Here is an 18,872-nt window from a genome sequence, read left to right as displayed (position 1 = left end):
ACTTTACACACTGTGTGGACGTCTGGGGATTGACATGCATAACAACTGTCGACACTATTATTGAACTCAAAAGTTCAGCCATATGAGTTTATGAACAAGGCTGATTACTATGCGCATACCGACCCACTGTTTATGAAATCACATGTGATGAAATTCAAAGATCTGATATATTATAAAACAATGCAAAACGAGGTCAAAGATTGTGGCTGACAAAGATTGTTCTGTTCTTAAGAAACAAAGTATAATTTAAGAGACATCTAAATGTTAAGGTACCAAGGGCCAAAAAAAGAAATTAAAAGGAGATGTGTTTGTTTGGTGTTTTGGAATAATATTGATATTGAGTTAAGAATGTGTAAAAATGGATTGTCTGCAAAGCAGTATTTGAGGGCTGTCAGTGTTTACGACTTGTCAAAGGTTTGATTTGTTTTATCATTTCTTAATGTATCTGAAACAGTTGTCAATATAATTTTTGTCTTTGTATTCCATTTGTGCTTATAAAATTCTAAAGGGTGGCTTAATCTATCATAGGCTTAACATAAGCGTATACTTCTGCCTGTGGCTTTTCAGTCTGCTGTTGGATGACCCTGTTTAAGGTCCAGAGTGGAAAATTTGGCCTGATTTATGATTTTTAGATTGGTAAAAGATTAATACACTAATAAATACATTAATAAAAGTGTACAATAAAAAAGTTGGTTTTCCTAGCCTTGGAACAGTTCTCATGTATATACAAGAATATCAAAGATCAAAGGTTTTACTTCCAGTTAGCTGCCATCATGCATCTTCCATATTTCTAAGGAAGCCTGGTTTTGTATTTAGGATGAATTGTCTTCAAATAAACCAACAAAGAAGAAGGTGGACAAGGTACCCAGGTTTGTGTGTGCGGGCCACCGTAGTTCACTGGCAAGCAAAGTAGAGTGAGGGGCTGTCAAACAGCGCTGCAATATAAAATGTAACCACTTTTTGTCACGGTTTCTTCTCAAAATCAAAAAATATTACACACTTAACCTTCAAGTATGTGAATTGAATAAAACTCAAGCTCAAACTGTAACACAGACCTGCCAAACCGGTCAAAGTAAAAGCAGTCAAAGACTTTAAACCTGCTATCTAAAGAGTTACTAATAATAATGGTACAACAATAATAGCACTGATGCATCTCCCACTTTCCCCCCTCCAGACTCCTACCCGTACGTGTCATCTCTGGTTTGCGCCTTCTTCATGTGTCTCACCCCACTGTGGATCGTCATCTCCTCCAAGCACCCGGCCAGCCGCACCCTGCTTTACTCCGGATGGGAGCCAGTCATCACAGCCATGGTCATCAGCAGGTGTGTGTTTAGTCTTCAAAGGGGCAGCAACCAAAAACCCCCCCCCAAAAAAACAGCTACTCTGCGTCTGCGGCTCCAGCTGTCTGGGTTTGCCTGATGACTCATCCCCCTAAACAAATTGCAGCACTGGGACTCTTCCACCCTTCGGTCCCCTTGAGCCCAGCAAGCCTCAGCTGAATGCAACACAGCATAAAGGGATTGATTTTTTTTGCCCTTCCATCCCCGGTTGTTCTTCCTTAAGCTCACCTGTCATCACTCTGTTCAGGTGGTTGTACATCCCTGAGGTGTTTGTGGAGGAGGCGAGCAAAAGCAGCTTGTGGATGCAAGTTTAGAGTGTTTCCCAGTGTGTAAAATCTGGTTTGATTTATGAATTTTATATTGGTAAAAGCTTAATATACTGCCCTTAAGTACATTAGTAAAAGTGTATACTTACACTTGATTTTTCTACCCTTAGAACTTCTCTCATTTATATATCAGAATATCCATAGATCAAGGGCCTTGTTCCTATTTAGATGCGATATTGCACCACCATATTTCTAAGGAAGCCTGGTTTGGACAATCCAGCTGCCTGACAGCGCATTTGGTATTTAGGGTGAACGCTGGCGGCCACAAATAAAGCAACAAAGAAGAAGAAGGTGGACGAGGTATCCAGCTTTGTTTGCGCAGGCCACCGTAGTTCACTGGCAAGCTCAAGAGAGGGAGGGTACAGAGTCCCTCAAGGGACTCAAGTGAAAGAACGCTGCAATCTAAATTGTAACCACTTGATGTCACTGTTTCTTCTTAAAAAGCTCAAAATGTTACACGGTCAACCTTTAAAAATCCTTTTCCATTTCATTTTAACCCCCGTCCTCTCCTGCCTCTGTCCTCCTTAACCCCATCTCCCCTTCAGTGGGTGCAAATGAAAAACGGCATTCAATGGGTCACACAGAAGTGATGCTCCGTCTTTGTTTTACCTTCCTGTTGCCCTTTTTTGTTCATTTCCTCTTGTCTCATCTGACACACACACACACACACACACACACACACACACACACACACACACACACACACGCAGCTGTACCAGTTAATGATTTTATTATGTTGCTGTCCGCAGCATCGGAGGTCTCATCCTGGACAAAACGGTGTCTGACCCCAATCTGGCCGGCATCGTGGTGTACACCCCCGTTATCAATGGTGAGTCACAGCGTTTGGCACCGCTCCTCCTCCTCCTTTTCGCTCTGAATGCTTTCAAGGTGTCGCTATTCAATTCTTGTAATTGCCCCCAAAGCGCCGGGACACAATGCAAGCCTTGTCACGGGGCTGCACCACAAAAGGTTTTAACACGACAGCCGGTCCAAATCCTCTGGGATTTATCCGACAGACCTAGAACACGTGTAAATAACCAATGTTCTTCGCTCGTGTCCATCACCGCAATCCAATGCGGTACAATTTAAAACATTTTGGATGCGGCGCGACACGGCTGTGTTTACCTCAGTATTTCACTCATATCTCAGGGTATGAGTAAAATATCACGCTCACTACTATTTCTACTTAACATCTGCAAGGATGTATCAGTGAAAACATTCTTTTAAATAGCAGATGGAGAAACTCGTGTGAATGAGTGTGTGTGTACTTGATGCATTTACAGCTAGCGGGACAGTTGTGAGACATCAACGGTTGCATTCAGTTGGTAACAGTATTCGATAAAGACGCTCATGTTGTAGACGTTGTTAAGCCCCATCAATCAAACAAGGTATTAAGTACTCAGAACTGTGAAGTAAAGAATATCATCTGGTCTTTATGGATCAGTGTTTTAAAAGCCATTCAAGAGGGATTAGCTCCGACCAGCCAATTGGAAACCGAGCTAAACACCAGATCCTCTGTAGTTGGAGACGACTGAAACGGGGTCCTTTTGTTAAGAACAAAATGTCATGCTGAGCAAAGGGTTTGCAGGGTAGTGTTTGTGCATTAGACGCATAGATGTCCACCAAAGCTCCCCAGGCTCTGCAGGCAGCCACCTTTATTAGCCTTTCATCCTTGATTAGCTATTTAAAATTTGAAGATAAATCAGCATGATAAGAGTATTCTAAATACCAGACCAACTTTTGCCCACAGTCTGGAAGTCTGGGGTTCCTAATTTACCAACAAATGTACCAGGAGCAAAGTGTCTTTAGTGAGGAAGGTTATACCTGTTACATAGGAATAGATGTTTAGAGCAGCTTTCAAACAAGTGGAGTCTATAAATAATAGCACAGAAATCTGTGAAGCCCTCATGATAATCTTTGTCTTGTTCACTCTCTACCTCTTCTTCTATCATATCATTTATTAAGAGCTTTGAGATTCCCAAATCCTACCATAGTCTGTTTACATAAATATATATATATATATATTTATATATAAAAAAAAAACTATAGCAAAAAAAAACTTCAGTGGGTGCCATCATTACTCTTATTCAACATTTTGCCTCCTTAATCAAACTGCATACATGCATTACAGCATTCGAAACCTTGGTTTCGATACCGGTTCGAGGACTGTACTTTTTTTTTTTTTTGATACCAGGTTATTTTAAACCAGTTTGAACAACAACAAACATACATTGCCATTACAGCACAAAACTATGCAGCTAAATTTTTGACACAAACGTCTTATTTTCATCCACCTTAATGAAGTGGAGCCGCACTTCAGACTTTTTTGGCGTGACATTGTTTGTCACTCTAACGTAAACAAAAGGTTGAGTCCTTGGACCGCTATAATTTGAAAGCCGATCACCAGCGACTTTAGATCTTAAGACTCATATCCCAAATTAATCAGTGGTTTCAATTCACTTTCTTGTATATAAGAATTTGGTTTCAAAAGATGATGACATTTTTTTTCGATATTTGATCGGATTGGAGCATTCCGGTCAGTGCTACAAATGTGTATCAGAAGTTCCCTACCTGGCATCTTCTGTTGTCATTGTGAAAGTTGCCCCCATAACAACATGAATTTCCCCCTTAGGGAAATCAATAAAGTTCATTATATTCTTTTCTATTCTAAACACTGATGTCTGGTGGGACTGACGATCAGATGGCAGTGCTCGCCTCGACTTGTTGCTTTTGACTTTCCTCCAGAAGTCTTGTGGAGGTGACGGCTGACTTTCAGTATTGAACCAATCAGTCCACAGCGTGACGGGTTTAAGAGGCATCTGTTTGTGTTTTAGAGCTTTGACCATAAAACTCCTCTAGGGCACCTTGTCGAAAGGTTCTAATAAAGTGTGTGATGTAACAGCCTCATTTGAATGTAGAAATACTGTGAGCAATTTTCAAAATGATCCTAATACATAATTATCAAGCAAGATTTTATGACAAATCGCACCTGTGGTAAATAACAATATAATTTTGCAGGTAGAGGAATGAATTTGCATAAGACGGGACGCTGCATAATCACAGTCGGACGCCTCGAGCGTTTGTCAGCAAAGACAAACAACCACATGCACTAGACGTCATAAATTTTGTGGGGAGCATTAAATCTTTTTGCAATCCAAATTTCAGCCTTTACTAGTAAAATAACAGCAGGAAAGAGTCATTTAATCAACATTTAAAAAAAATAAAAAAATAAAAAAATAAACCCTGGTAAATTTGGTTGTTACGCTCTGTTGTGCTTATTTTCCGCATCCACTATAGTTTTAACACTCAAGTTTAGGAAGAGAAGGAACTTTTTTTTAATTTTATTTAACCCTCTCGGCAACTGATGCAGTCAGTGACCCTCAGTTGGAAGTGGCGTACGGATGGGAGTGTTTATTACACAAGATGGATGGCACGGTGGACGCTCCATTTGTCTTCTCCCATGTGCCAATGAGAAAGTGGCGAAGAAAGCAAGCAAACGTGCTCAGTCACCGGTCCCAGGATAAATAAAGGTGACTAAATAAAGACTCAAAATGTTCGCCAGGGAATCAGCCCGAATGAGACTCGCTCCGGCGGCGGTTGCCACAGTCCGTCTGTTTCCCCCCAACTCCCTCTCCCCATCGGCCCCTCGCATCCATCTTTCAGGATGGCATTGGCACCTCCACGGCGAAAGAGATAAGCTTTTTAATTTAAATGGAATTAATGGGAGGCATTTAACGAGATGGAGAACCATTTCCACTCTAATGGTTTTTTCCATTGATATGTATCCTGCGTGCTGCCGCTCCTCGGGGAACAAAGTGCCAGTATTCATTTACTTATTTATTTATTTTTATGTTCATTCATTTATTTATTTAGCGACGTCGGAAATGTGTTATTTTGTTTATGATATTGGGCGTCTTTCAAGTAGTTTTTCATTCTGTGTTACACTTTCAATTCTCTCTCTTCAAGGTCCAGTGTGTAATATCTGGCTTAATATACTGCCCACAAAATCATTAATGAAAGTCTATAATCGCAGGACAATAAAAGTCATTTGGTTTTCCCACCCTTAGAATGGCTCTCTCAATATAGACGAATATACACAGAGCAACAAGGGTCTTGTTCCACGTTAGCTGCCATCTTGCACTGCCGTATTTCTCAGGAAGCCTGGTGTAAACAATCCAGCTGAACTTACAGTGCGTTCGGTATTTAGGGTGAACGTTGGTGTCCTCAAATGAACCAACGAAGAAGAAGGCAAGCTGGCAAGCTCAGGGAGAGAGAGAGTTGAGCGAATGAGTGCTGCAATCTAAAATGTAACCACTTAATGTCGCTGTTTCTTCAAAATTTCCAAATATTGCACGCTCAACCTTTAAGAATGCGCCAAAATACAATTTCAACACGTATCTTGTTCGACCTTATGTGACCTTATCCAGACTCAAGGAAGTAGCTTCGTGCAGGTCATCCATGTCTCCTGAAAAATCTGTCCTTTGTTTATACAACTTCTTTCAAAAACCATCAGCTTTGTATTTCTTTGATGTGGTGCTTTGATGATGTTCCTTCTACATGGAAGTCCTTCACATCAGGGATGGTCCCATGTTCCACGTGCCCTCATTTTTTGATTTAAAATTCTTTTTTTTCATCATTAAGACTTTGATGTGTACCTTTTCAACTTGTTTTTCAACATCATTGCATGCTGGCTCTCCTCGCAGTCTTTCATCTTTGCTTGTTTTTTTTGCCCTTGTCCATCTTGTCTGTTGTTTGCTTCTGTTTTTCAGCTCACCTTCACCAGGAAGCTTTTACTCCCCCTCCCAACATGTTTGTCTATTTTTATTTAATATGTGCTGTTTTTTTCATATCGCATTTAAAATCGTGGCTGTGCTAGGATAAACCTGGCGGAGCAGATATGAGATGTGCAGTAAGACGGGTCCCCCGCATTCTTCTCCTCCCCCCTGGGCGGACTTGCCCCAGCTGGGAAGAGCAGAGACCCCCTGCAGTTCGCTGGCATGTCCTTGCTTGCAGTCCCGACCTCCTCATCATCCTTGTCCCCAATTACTCTTGTCAGACCCAATGACCTGAATAAGTCAGATCTCCCTAAACCTGCTTCACTCTGCCCATGCTCCCCTGCTGAGCTTGTAAGAACACCCTCCACCCTTTAACCCTCCCCCGACCCCCGACCCACCCCGAGTGTCTGGAAGGAGCAAAAGCCACATAGCCGAAAACCAGCGCTCGGTCTTGGTGCGTAATTAATCCAATTAAAAAATGTGATTTGACAACGAGATTTGAGCCAAGTGGAGCATATAATTCAATTAGAGTAGCTGATTGCTTACAGAAGTAGTTTATCAATGTTGGCCTTGTAATTGGTCATTGCACTGAAAGAACTTCAAAATAGTTGGACGGTTTTGAGGGTTTTGAAATTGTGTGAAATTGTAGAAGAAAGAAACCGGTAGCAAGTCTTAAGCGTTAGCGTTTGGCCCAACTGGCAGTCTGGGATTGTTTGTTCAGTCCAAGTTCTAAGAGCTTCCTCTCGGCTTTTCACTACATGGGCAGGTCTGTTTCAATTAAACCAGTGTCCGCAAGAAGGAGGTGGACAAACGGGTGGTGAGGTTGGCAATGTGTAGGGTTTGAGAATTAGAATCACCTTTATTGTCAATGCTGTACACGACAAAATTTGGACAGCTGCTCCTAAAGGATAGTGCCTTTAAAATGATAATTACAATAATTAATAGGATTGAGGCTGTGCGGGAGTTTGCAGACCAAACAACAACTAAATACCAAGAGGGAAAGAAGGAGAGATACTGACATCACAACATGGAACATATATTTGCCTTTGTTTCATATCCACACCTGCTGTTTTCCGTCAGTCTTCGTCTTTCCACACATTCACGGTGTTTCACATCAATGTATGTTGAGTTTTTTTTTCTTTTTGATGACATCCATCAGACCAGCGGTATTGCGGCCCGATGAGGTGATACGTCGGTGCAGAATGCTCACTGTGTGGTGACGTCTCTGCTAATCCTCCAATAAACCATCACCCGGCTGACCGGGAACCACAGATTGAATTAAGTGGCCGTCACTCTAATTTAATACACTTGACAGTCCACAGGAACAGACCAGTGGCCTTTGTCGTGTCATTCTCATCATGCAACCACTTCATTCACCAAGCCAAGTAGACAAAGAGGGGTGTGGGTTTTAAGCCACTCCACAATTGATTGAAAGAGAAACATCTCTCAGTCTTGCACTTTTTTTTTTTTTTTTTTTTACAGAATGAAGCCAAACCACTAAGCACGTACATTATATTTTATTGCCTGTCTGCTGGCCAAAAAAAAGAAAAAAAAATAGTTCATGACTTGCCAAAGGGAAGTTGTGAATGTGAAGTGGCTGTGTATTTCATCTGTACGGACAGTGAGGCACATTCTTTATCGCCATTCATCTGCTTCATGTTAATTAAAATCTTGGTTGGAAAAATACAGCTGCAAGTGCATATAAAAGAAGAGTCTGCTCTGAAAAAAAGAAAAAACTGCATGTTTTCCATCGTTAGTCCTTAAAGGTCCAATGTGTAAAATTTGGTTCAATTTGCAAATTTTATATTGGTAAAAGCTTCATATACTAGGGTTAGGGTTAAATTAATTAATTAAATTTCGCATCCTTTGGAATGTGACAATCACTGGGACTTTAACTTCACTGGCAAACTCGGGAGAGGGAGGGAGAGTGAGTGAAAGAGCACTGCAATCTAAAATAAATAAATGTAACCACATGATATCACTGTTTCTTCTCCAACTCTTCAAATATTACACACTGGACCTTTAAGGGGAATTGTTTAGCATTTTTTGCATATTTGTCTATTGCCATTACGCACAGTCCCTTTAATCATCAGTGTCTATTTTTGTTGTCTGGGTCTGCTGCTAGGTTTGTCGTAATGTGACTTAATTCTACATTATTATTGCTTTGCAAGGTGACCATGCAGGTCCCTACTTTTCCTCGAGAGCACCTTGGAGTTGTTGGATTGTGTGTCTGATGAGTTTCTCAGGAGTCCGTGTAACCTTCACCTTCATGCGGTTCACTGAGCGGCTCTCGTCTCTGCTCCTTGAATCTCAAAACAACAAGCACTGATAATTAAAAGGGAATGCACCTCATCGTATGAATTTGCCAAAATGATGAACTCTTCCTTTAAGTGAGGCGTAAAGGGAGACACACGGCTTACTTGTGTCAATGTATCACAGACATAATTATGGCACCCCACAGAGCTTTAAATATTTTTGTGTGTGTGTGTTTGAAATCCAAATCTTCACATGAAAAGACATTTGTTAATAAATATTTTAATCATCTGTAATTTTGCAAATATTAGCAGTGGGTTACCGAGGGCGCACAGTGGGCGGTGGTGCACTCTCTTCTCAGGGGCTGTTGCAAGACTGTTGCAGGAGAATCAGAGAGATGATGCAATCTAAAAGCGTGAAGCAGAAGGAAAACACTCGAGGGAAAACACATGTTTATTTTGTATGTTAATATCAGGAAGCACACACTGTAGCCTCCTCACCCCTCCACGTTGATGTAACATTTCATCTCATTTGCACAAGTGGCAGTTTGCATGAGGTCCCATTCTTTTTTTTGTGAGTCACCACGTACTAGTGTTTGAAAAGATTCCAACTTCAACCATACGTGAAAAAGTTATTTTATTTTTCAATTGCAAGCATCCAGGACATCCTCGCACAGGTTTTAGATACAGCTCACCATCCCAACAAATGACCAGATTTTAAGCAGCTTTGGTTCGTTTGTACAATGATTCTATACAACAAAAACAAAACTAGTTCGGGATTATTTGGATTCACTCAATCCCAATTATTGCCGTTAAACATTTGCCAGAAGCTTGGGAGACTCAAGACTGATTCAGCACAATGCAGTACATCACAAATGCATGAGGTGTGTCCAAAAAACTTTTTTTTCCACCACTGGTTATCAACAGTTGGCAGCCTCTGGAAAACACCATTGTCTTTTGTCCAAACTGAATGTTCTGCTCCACTTACCTCTGACCTTGCTCTCTCAGGAATTGGGGGAAACCTGGTGGCCATTCAGTCCAGCAGGATCTCCACTCATCTTCATTTCCACTGTGCTCCTGGCGAGGTCCCTGAAGAGGCCAAGGGCTGCTACTACCCCTGCCGGACGTTCTTCGGTACAGGTGTGTTCTAGCTTCATACTAGTAGCTCTCGGCTGATGGAGTTTGACAGATATTTTATTATTCAGTGTTTATTAACATTGACATTGGCGTGTATATTGACATTCCTTAATTTCTTATCTTTAATGTGCCTTAATTTATGTCTTTTACGATTCTGTTACAGCTCATGATACTTGTCTTTATCTTCCTTTTTGTACCTACCAGCAGTGGGCAGTGGTTACGTTACTTATGCAGTGGTGCATGCCTCAGGCATTTGTGATGTGCCATATTTTGTTAAGTATCAGTCTTAAAGGTCCAGTGTGTAATATTGGGAGATTTTTAAGAAGAAATGGCAACATCAATGGGTTGAATTTTAGATTGCAGCGCTCTTTCATTGAAGTCCTCTTTTGGACTCCGCACCTTCCCTCTCCTGAGCTTGCCAGTGATATATGGTGGCCTGCACACCCAAATTATGTTAAGCGTTTACCAATTTAAAAATAATAAAAAAAACAAAAAAACAAAAACAAATTGTACAGAGTGGACCTTTAAGCCTCCAAGTACAATTTAATTTTGGGCACAAACATTGACCCGCATGCTGCACCTGCACTGTTCTGTTCAGCCCAGAACTGGATGTTTCAGTAAGATTAGGTCCCTTTGCAACACACAATTCTTTTGTTGCTCAATTTTAATAAGACAAAAAAAAAAAAAAAAAAAATATATATATATATATATATATTTATTTATTTATTTATTTATTTATTTATTTATTTATTTATTTATTATTATTATTTTTTTTGTCTTAACATTGAGCAACAAAAGAATTCCCATTTGTTTGTGTGCCTCTCATGCAACCAAACCTTTTGAAATGCACAAAAAAATCTTTGGAAAATATTCAATGGTAATAATTGGGGATATGTAAAATTTTAGGTGTGTCCGAAAACTTTTTTCCAATATAGTTGTCCGCCAGTCTATAGTCGTGAAGTGCAAACATCATCTATTTGTTTGACAGCAGCAAGGAAAGAAACGTCCAGTTGAGTCAGAACCAAAAATATTGCTAGTTATGAGTTCACCATGGCATTATGTGAAGCACTGGCAGAAACAACATTTCGATTGTAAAATCATATTGTTCTCTTTAATATTCATATTTGCCCGAAAGATCCATTATTATTATTTAAAAAATAAATAAAAATTGTACATCATTTTACATAAATTCTCAATAGTTGAAAACAACCTCTAATGGCAATATGATGGCCGATTTAAAAAAAGATGCAATTGTCAAAATTAGGCTTTAAATTGTACATTATGTCGCCAGTTTGAATGTTTGTTCCTTCTGAGCAGTGTTAGCCAGCTGCTGATTAGCACCATTCCGCGAGCTAAATGATTGCCCGTGAGCCAGCTAAAATAAAAGAATCCCAGCAGGTTTTGAAATTCCGGGGATGGTGGATTAGCTTCAAACTGCTCCTTTTGTTCTTTCGGCACCAAATATATATATATATATTTTTTTTTCAATGCTTTTTTCCGAAAGGGAGCTTTGATAATTTTAAGATGAGTTCAAAATAATTTTCATCTCTCTCCAGGAGCCAATCATCGCTCTGCCCAGGTGCTCCTCCTGCTGGTTATCCCTGGTCACCTCATCTTCCTCTACACCATCCACCTGATGAAGAGTGGCCACACCACACTGACACCCATCTTCATGTCCGTCTATCTAGCGGCAGCCATGCTGCAGGTGAGCGCCCTCCGGCTTTTCTTTTTTAATCTCCGCCGCTGTTTTAGTGCGAGACAATTTAGAAACACTTGAGCATTTTATTGCCATTCTTCTTCTTTAGACCTAAATGTTTTCGCTCTCAATCTCTTCATTACTCCAGTGGATTTAAAAGCTGCTCAAGGGAGAGTTTTCTAGTTTATTTCCTGATTTAATTTTTACCTCAGTGCAAAATGGAGAAAAGTGTGACTGCTAGTTTTCACATATATATGTACATATATATTTGTATATATACATACTTACATATATATTTCCCCTTTTTTGCTTCAGTAGCACTGCTGTCGAGGCTAGTAGAAATACAGGGGGGAGAAAAATATTTGAATTTAAATTTAACAAGTGGACATACACAAAAATACATTTGAAGATCTGGCTCCTCAGTTGAGCCTCTTATCAAGCAAGTGGTTGATTAAACACTTGAAGGGTTAAGTGTGTAATATTTGGAGATTTCGAAGTAAGAAACAGCAACATCAAATTTTAGATTGCAGCATCTTCTCCCTCCTGAGCTTGCCAGTAAACTACGGTGTGACTGTCTTTCTTGGTGTGACTTCAGGAGAAAGCCAATGTGCATGTTATTTGACAACAACAGAAATAAAGTATTCCATCTGAAATTTAGCTTCTGGTGATATTTAATATCTTACAATCTATCGTGCAAATTGCGGTGAGGTTACAAGGGCGCAATTTGCGCTTCTGACTCTTCATGTGCTACATTTCTGGGCATTATGCATTCATTAACACAAAAACCTTTGAGGACATGAAGCAAAGGTAACGGAGATACGGCCACAAAGTCGCCTCAATAAGCGCCCTAATTTACCGCCGTGCCTCATTTTTTGTGAATGTCGCCCTTGTAGACAATACACCCAGCCACTCATGTTTTTCCAGAGCAGACTCTGCGAATACTGCCAGCAGGATTATAGCTTCGTAAAAGCTTCATCAGTGAACAGCAAAGCGCTTTTGGCAATATACAAAGTCACACACAGAATTGCACAGAGCAAGAAACCACGCAATAGCAGAGGAGCTCATATTCCTTCAGCTTTAAGTATGGTTTCAACTATGATTGATGAGAAAAGCACAGAAATTGAAGGTGGTCCCTCTCTCCAATGAGCATAGTAGAGAAAGTTTGAGAACCACTGGCTTACACTATCCATGCACCCTGATTCCCACGTGAAGTGTTTCTTGTTTGCTTGTTTGTTTTTAATCTGGACTTGTGTTGAGCAGCAGCTCCCATGAATCCTCACTGTTTCACTGAGTCTTCACACCACGGGCCGCTGCTTTCGCTGTCGGTGTTTTTCCCTGCTGTATTGTAACTTCTAATTGTGAGCACTGCTCCTGGTGACTTGTGTTGCCCCCTGATCCTTGGCACAAAAAAAATACTTTGTATGCTGCTTTGCCAAAAATACGCGGCCGTGCTGTTATTTTTTCACGCTTGTCGCTCGGCAACCGTGTCAATCGAAGCCGATAGAATCGTTAACCACTGTGTTTTCCAACTTTCTGCCTGAACGATTCTATCTGCTTCGATTGACACGGTTGCATATATATATATGTTTACATATGTGTATATATATATGTATGTATATATACATATACACATATGTGTGTGTATATATTTTTGTATGTGCTGTATTTTACTGTGAAACGTCAATGTGTCGTATTGGCTTCAACACTGTTCAGTTTGACTGTCCAATCATAGAGCAGATATCTCTTTAAATCTTCAACTAGAATGAACAAAATGCAGGAATGCTTGCAATACCTGCACTTTGAACGCAGCACTTTCCAGCCTTTTTCAGCCCGTTTTCCAGCAGCCATTGAGCTCGTCCAGAAATGAATGAGTGATTCCTTAAACCTTTGCGGTGAGGTTTAGAATATAAACATTTTTTAGCCGCTGTGTTTTTGAGTTCCAAGATTTTAAAGGCTCCCGACGTTAACCATTTGGTGGATTCCCGGCTGCTGAGGAATTGGAGGTTTTCCAAATCAATTACGACTTTTGTGAGAAGAGCTCCAGTCGCAGCTGGAATTTTGGATTGCATAGACTGTGAGGATGCAGGGACTTTGACTTTTATTTATTTATTTTACAATTTTTACATTCATTTGAAGAGAATTCTTTAAGATGCAATGTCTTTTTAGGACCTCATAACATAGTGTTTTATGTTGAAACATGGACCATGCATCAAGTCAGAACCATTCATAAATAACCTCTGTTGTGCAGCACAATTTCCTGGACTGGATTTAAAGTGACTCGCAGTATTCTCAGCAGGATTAGCGCTCATTCAGGCGTGCTGCTGATTTTACCATAATTATGTCTACGTCAGTATTTGCGCAGAAGCGGATAGCAGACATTAATAAGCGGATAGCAGACATTAATTATGAGTCTTGGTGCTGCACAAAATTGGAAGAAAAAAAAAAACAATGTTCAGTTCCAACTGCAAGTTTTCCCTGATAACATTTTTCAATCTGGGGTTTATTTGTAATATCGCACCATGATTGAAACAGGGGAAGATTTGGGGAGTTAGCTGGTATGCAATCCCAGCCGGAGAAGTTTTTTCAGTGCAAACGCGGTCTACATTCCAACGCTAACTGGTGAAATTGCAATGTTCCATGTCTGACTTTAAAGCACTGAAGTCTCAAGGGGTAGAATAGTTTTTTGCATTCTAGATTGTAATGAAATTGAATTGATTAAGCCACAAATGAAAACATTGTGAAGTTCTGGTTGAGGGTGGCTAAATAGGTGGCTTCATACTGACTTTAATTTGGTAATTAATTGAGGCAATTACACAAGTGGTTCTGTGATTCTTCTTCTCTGGTACATGTAGTGAATATTGCTTTAATCATTCATAATGACTGTGTGGACGACATGCTGAGCTCCCTGCAGCTGCTGCAGAGGAGAGATTAGTTGCTCTCCAGCCATTTGCACTGCAAGTGTTAACATTGCAGGAGCAGTTTTTAAGTTTTTCACACTGGACACTTTATTAGAATTTATATTAGAATGTTCAATCGCTTGTTAATGCAAATGGCTAATCAACCAATCATATGGTAGCTAGACTTGGGGAAGACACTTCCTGGAGTTCAAAGTGGGGAAGAAAGGAGAATGTGAGAGAGACATTTGACGTGGTGGGGTTTTTTGTGCGACATCACGTCTTTTTTTCCAATTTCCAGGGAATGGGAACGCCCAAAAGAGAAATTATCTGCTGAGTGGACATTTTGTTGATATCAGAAGAGAATGGCGCAGACTGGTTGGAGACACAGACTGTACATAAAGATTGACGAAGCTTCTGGTTGTGCCAAAAACTTGCATTGCATCGCTTGGCCAGCAGGGACCGCCAAAAATGGTCGCAAAAAGCCTGAATATGATTGGTTGTCAGAATTCTAACCTTTACGTACAATTTGAATTTTTTTTGTCGGTCTAAATTGCTAATGACGATAAAGTTGTGGACGTTTCTCAAGTGTTCATGGCCGGACATGATTCCAAATATGGAATCTCCCTCTGTCAAAACTCGTGGTAAACCCCAATAAAGTTTTAGTCGAGTGTGTCATAATGTCGTCCACACTGATTGAAGTACCTCATAAACTTACAGTTTAAAGAAATAATGCAGTTTTTAGAAGTCACGAAGGCACTCGGTGAGGAAGTGTGGATGAGTGCACTGCAATATTGTCATAGAAACAATACTTCATCTGTCTTATCTGTGTGGAAACAAATGTGCTTGTTCTGGAGAATTATGTGCAAGCTGTCCTTTTAGTTGTATACTGTATATATTTTTGTGGCTGCTGAGCCTCTTGAGCCTCCTTGCCTCCTGTACTTGAGGAAGACAGCTAATGACGGCAATAAAAAAAATTCCTCCACTGTCATCGTCTCACCTGACAGGACATTTCGCTGAGATAAGAGATATCCGCCCCGCAACACTTTTGTGTGTGTAAAATTGAGGGTGTTGGATGGTTGTGCGTCCATCGTCATTTCTTAATGCCCTCACTTTATGGCCGCCTATTATGCAAATGTTGTCTTTAGTCAGGGTGGGGACGGTCAACTCACTCTGAGTAGAGTGGCGTGCACACTTGTGTGAGTGACAGGTGGAGATGGCCTGAAGCAAAGCCCTCTTGCTGACTCTGATGTGGTGTATCACTGCTTCCCTGGAAAATTAAATCACTTCATTCACGTACATGTGGTTCCTTTCATCTTCCACATAGCAACCCTTAGTTAAAGGTCCAGTGTGTAAAATTTGGCTTAATTTAAAATTTTTATATTGGTAAAAGCTTGATATACTATACATGAATATAAGTATAAGTAAGTATACTCACAGTACAATAAAAGTCATTTGGTTTTCCTACCCTTGGAACAATCCTTATTCAAGACTTTAAGGTGGATGAAGTATCCAGGTTTGGGTGCACAGGCCACCGTAGTTCACTGGCAAGCTCGGGAGAGGGAGCGAGAGTGAAAGAGCGCTGCAATCTAAAATGCAACCACTTGGTGTCGCTGTTTCTTCTTAAAAACCTCCAAATATTACACGCTGAACCTTCAAGAAATATCTGCTGTGTCCTCCTATAACCTGCATTTCAGATTTTCCTTCACCACAATTCCCAAACAAAGTCTTATGAAATTCACTCTTATTCATACAGACTTGGATACAGTTTGCATTTTTCTTTTTTTGCCCAGCCTTGTGGGGAGAAAGAGTTTGGCTCTATCCGTAGCATGGTGGAATTTGCTAATCCTATTCGGGTAGTAAATTGTAAGTTGACTGCCTGTTTTGTTTTTGTTTTTTTTTAAATAGCAGCGATAAGCTGAAAAATAGCACATGCAGAAGAGTTTTTTTTTTTTATATAGCATTCCATTTAAAGTAGGGTTAAAAAAATAAACTTTAAATTTTTTTGCACAACAGCAGCTCCTCTGGTGTAATCTGTCCGAGCCCCACGGCGCAGTGACGGAAAAAGGAAAAGGAATGTACTTAAATTGAGCACGGCTCTGCATATCCTGGCAGACGGCTGTCAGTAGCTTTTGCGTAAATCCATTGCAACGCAGGATAGAATCTAGAAACAATAATCTGAGAAAACAAAACAAAACATGGTCTCACAATGTTGTTTTAGAACACAGTATATTTGGGAAGGCAATGAGGCAATGCAAAGCAAGCAGAGGCTACAGAGCTGAGAACGGGTGGTGTGAAAAGACCCAGAAAATAGTCAGTTAAACTATCAACTGAAAAATAAATGCAGTCGATCAGAGTGGTCATTTATTATTATTGAGTCAAAAGTCATCAGGACAGAAATTATTAATACGCACCTCTAATATTTAAGCAAAATAACTCAACAACTAGTTAATTGTCAATGTGGCACATCTCAAGTTGGAGGACAATCTCTAAATCCTCAGTGGGTGTGATGCCCCCCCCCCCATCCACCTTCAAAACACCGATCACATTTCCAGGTTTGACCTCCAAAATCTTGAAACAGCCAAAGACCTGTCTGGAAGGGCTCCTGCAGCCCCACACAGCTTAAATATTTCATCATTAAGTGCGATCAATAATTGAGAGGAATTCCAAGTCGATGAATTTCTAAGCATCAAATTTTGAAAGGCGTGTATTAAAGAAGAGTACAAGCGGTGACTGAGAGGGTGAGCAGTCCTTGAGTCAAAGTGCCGGGAATTCTTAGGTCTACAGAACCTAATGGCTGTAAAAGAAGAAGAGAGAAAGTGTGTGTGTGCATGCGTGTAATACTTATATACATATTGTATATATATATATGTGTGTGTGTGTGTGTGTGTGTGTGTGTGCATATATATATATATATATATATATATATATATATAGAGAGAGAGAGAGAGAGAGAGAGAGAGAGAGAGAGAGAGAGAGAGAGAGAGAGAGAGAGAGAGAGAGAGAGAGAGAGATTTGAATATTCTGGTATTTTTCATTTCAAGGCAGTTTCAACCCCTTAATGAAAGGCATTTCTTACCAGAAATTGGCCTGAGGGGCGCCTACGGGTTAGTAAAAGGGACATAAAGGATCACGCTGGGTTCACACCAGATGTAGAAGGGGCGGGCCCACGAATTTGAACGAGCACCCTCAAATACTACACTCTCTTTTACTTGCTGCACATTAAGAGGAATGAATGTCTGGAAATTTTAGTCGATCCACCTTTTTAAATTTTAGCTGCCCAAAGTCCAGACAGAAGTCGCGCTCGTCTCACTCCGGGATGTTTTTTTTTATTTATTTATTTTTTTTATAAACCTCCAGTATTTGGGAGTTTGATTTAATGATGTATTTATTTACTTCTTTAATTGCCACTGTGGAGCTCCGCAGGTCCCATGTTTAGAGAGAGTGTTGAGAAGGAAAGCTCGTTGCTGTCGGCACTCTGTCAAATTAAATCGTTTTAGCCTTAACGGTGTGTTTTGTCCAAGTGATGACTACTTTGCTGTGGTTATTGTTTTTCTTTCTGGCTCTGTTCTCCGTCGTCCCTCGAGATATTAGGATACAGAACTTGAGTATTTTTGCACAATGCCAGCAGGGCCTTTTATCATTTCCCAATAATACTTAACAACAATCACATTTCACACTCCTGCTGCTGTTTGATATAAAAGAGCAATGGCATGTGTAGATTATCTGCTGTGATTAATCATTTTGTGTAAATGCCTCGGTTGTTGCTGTGGCTTGTAAACAATACTTATGGAACAACACTGTGATTTTGATTGGGTCGTAAATTCTGGTCACGACTCATGACTCATTTCCTCATGATAAGGAAATAAAATGTGGGTCCTGAGACTCCTCAAGTGAAGAACCACTGAACTGGACACTTCCTGTAGCCTGTAATGAGGGTCTGGATCCTGGATGAAGGTATTTTGGACCATTGCTCCTGACAAAACATCTCCAGTTTAGTGAGGTTTGATGGTTGCCGAGCATGGACGGCCCACTTGAAATCATCCCACAGTTTGTTTTTTGTTTTTTATGTGTGATATTTAAGTGAATTTCAGAATACTGTAGACTTTGAGCAGTAGTTTGGGTCGTTGGCTCTCCCAAGCGCTCGCAATGGACCACAAATCAGCATTCTAAAGCAAGCCGTAACTTATGGGGAAGGAAGCGGCTTAATCCAATTATGTTTGCCCAGGTGATAAACACCTGCAGCGTTGAAGAGAGACTAATGCGCTGCCGTTCAGGGATACAGTGTGACCTCTTTCACAGAGGATTTAGGGGTTTTCTTTGAACAGGGGATTGAGGGTGATGTAGACTTGTGTTGTGAAGAAATCCGCTGAAGTGGAGTCGACCGGGAAGCAGAGCACTTTAAAAGAGCAGTTGTGTACTGTGCTGCAGCCTTGACCGAAATACATGTCA

At 40.4% G+C, this 18,872-nt stretch overlaps 1 protein-coding gene across 1 annotated transcript in view; it reads left to right on the top strand.

The window, feature by feature from the left end:
- The window catches only part of slc41a2b (solute carrier family 41 member 2b), a 38,735-nt gene that overhangs the window by 15,997 nt on the left and 3,866 nt on the right, over positions 1–18,872 (top strand). The window contains exons 7-10 of the mRNA XM_076011357.1: positions 1,175–1,322; positions 2,416–2,495; positions 9,702–9,833; positions 11,387–11,535. Coding sequence (XP_075867472.1) covers positions 1,175–1,322; positions 2,416–2,495; positions 9,702–9,833; positions 11,387–11,535 — 509 coding nt within the window. The remainder of the gene's footprint in view (positions 1–1,174; positions 1,323–2,415; positions 2,496–9,701; positions 9,834–11,386; positions 11,536–18,872) is intronic.

Source organism: Nelusetta ayraudi, unplaced genomic scaffold (assembly GCF_046127955.1).
Source record: "Nelusetta ayraudi isolate G7.1 ecotype Tasmania unplaced genomic scaffold, CSIRO-AGI_Nayr_v1 ptg000135l, whole genome shotgun sequence".
NCBI lineage: Eukaryota > Metazoa > Chordata > Actinopteri > Tetraodontiformes > Monacanthidae > Nelusetta > Nelusetta ayraudi.
Note: the sequence above shows the minus strand (reverse complement) of the source record. Positions and strands in the feature narration are given on the sequence as shown.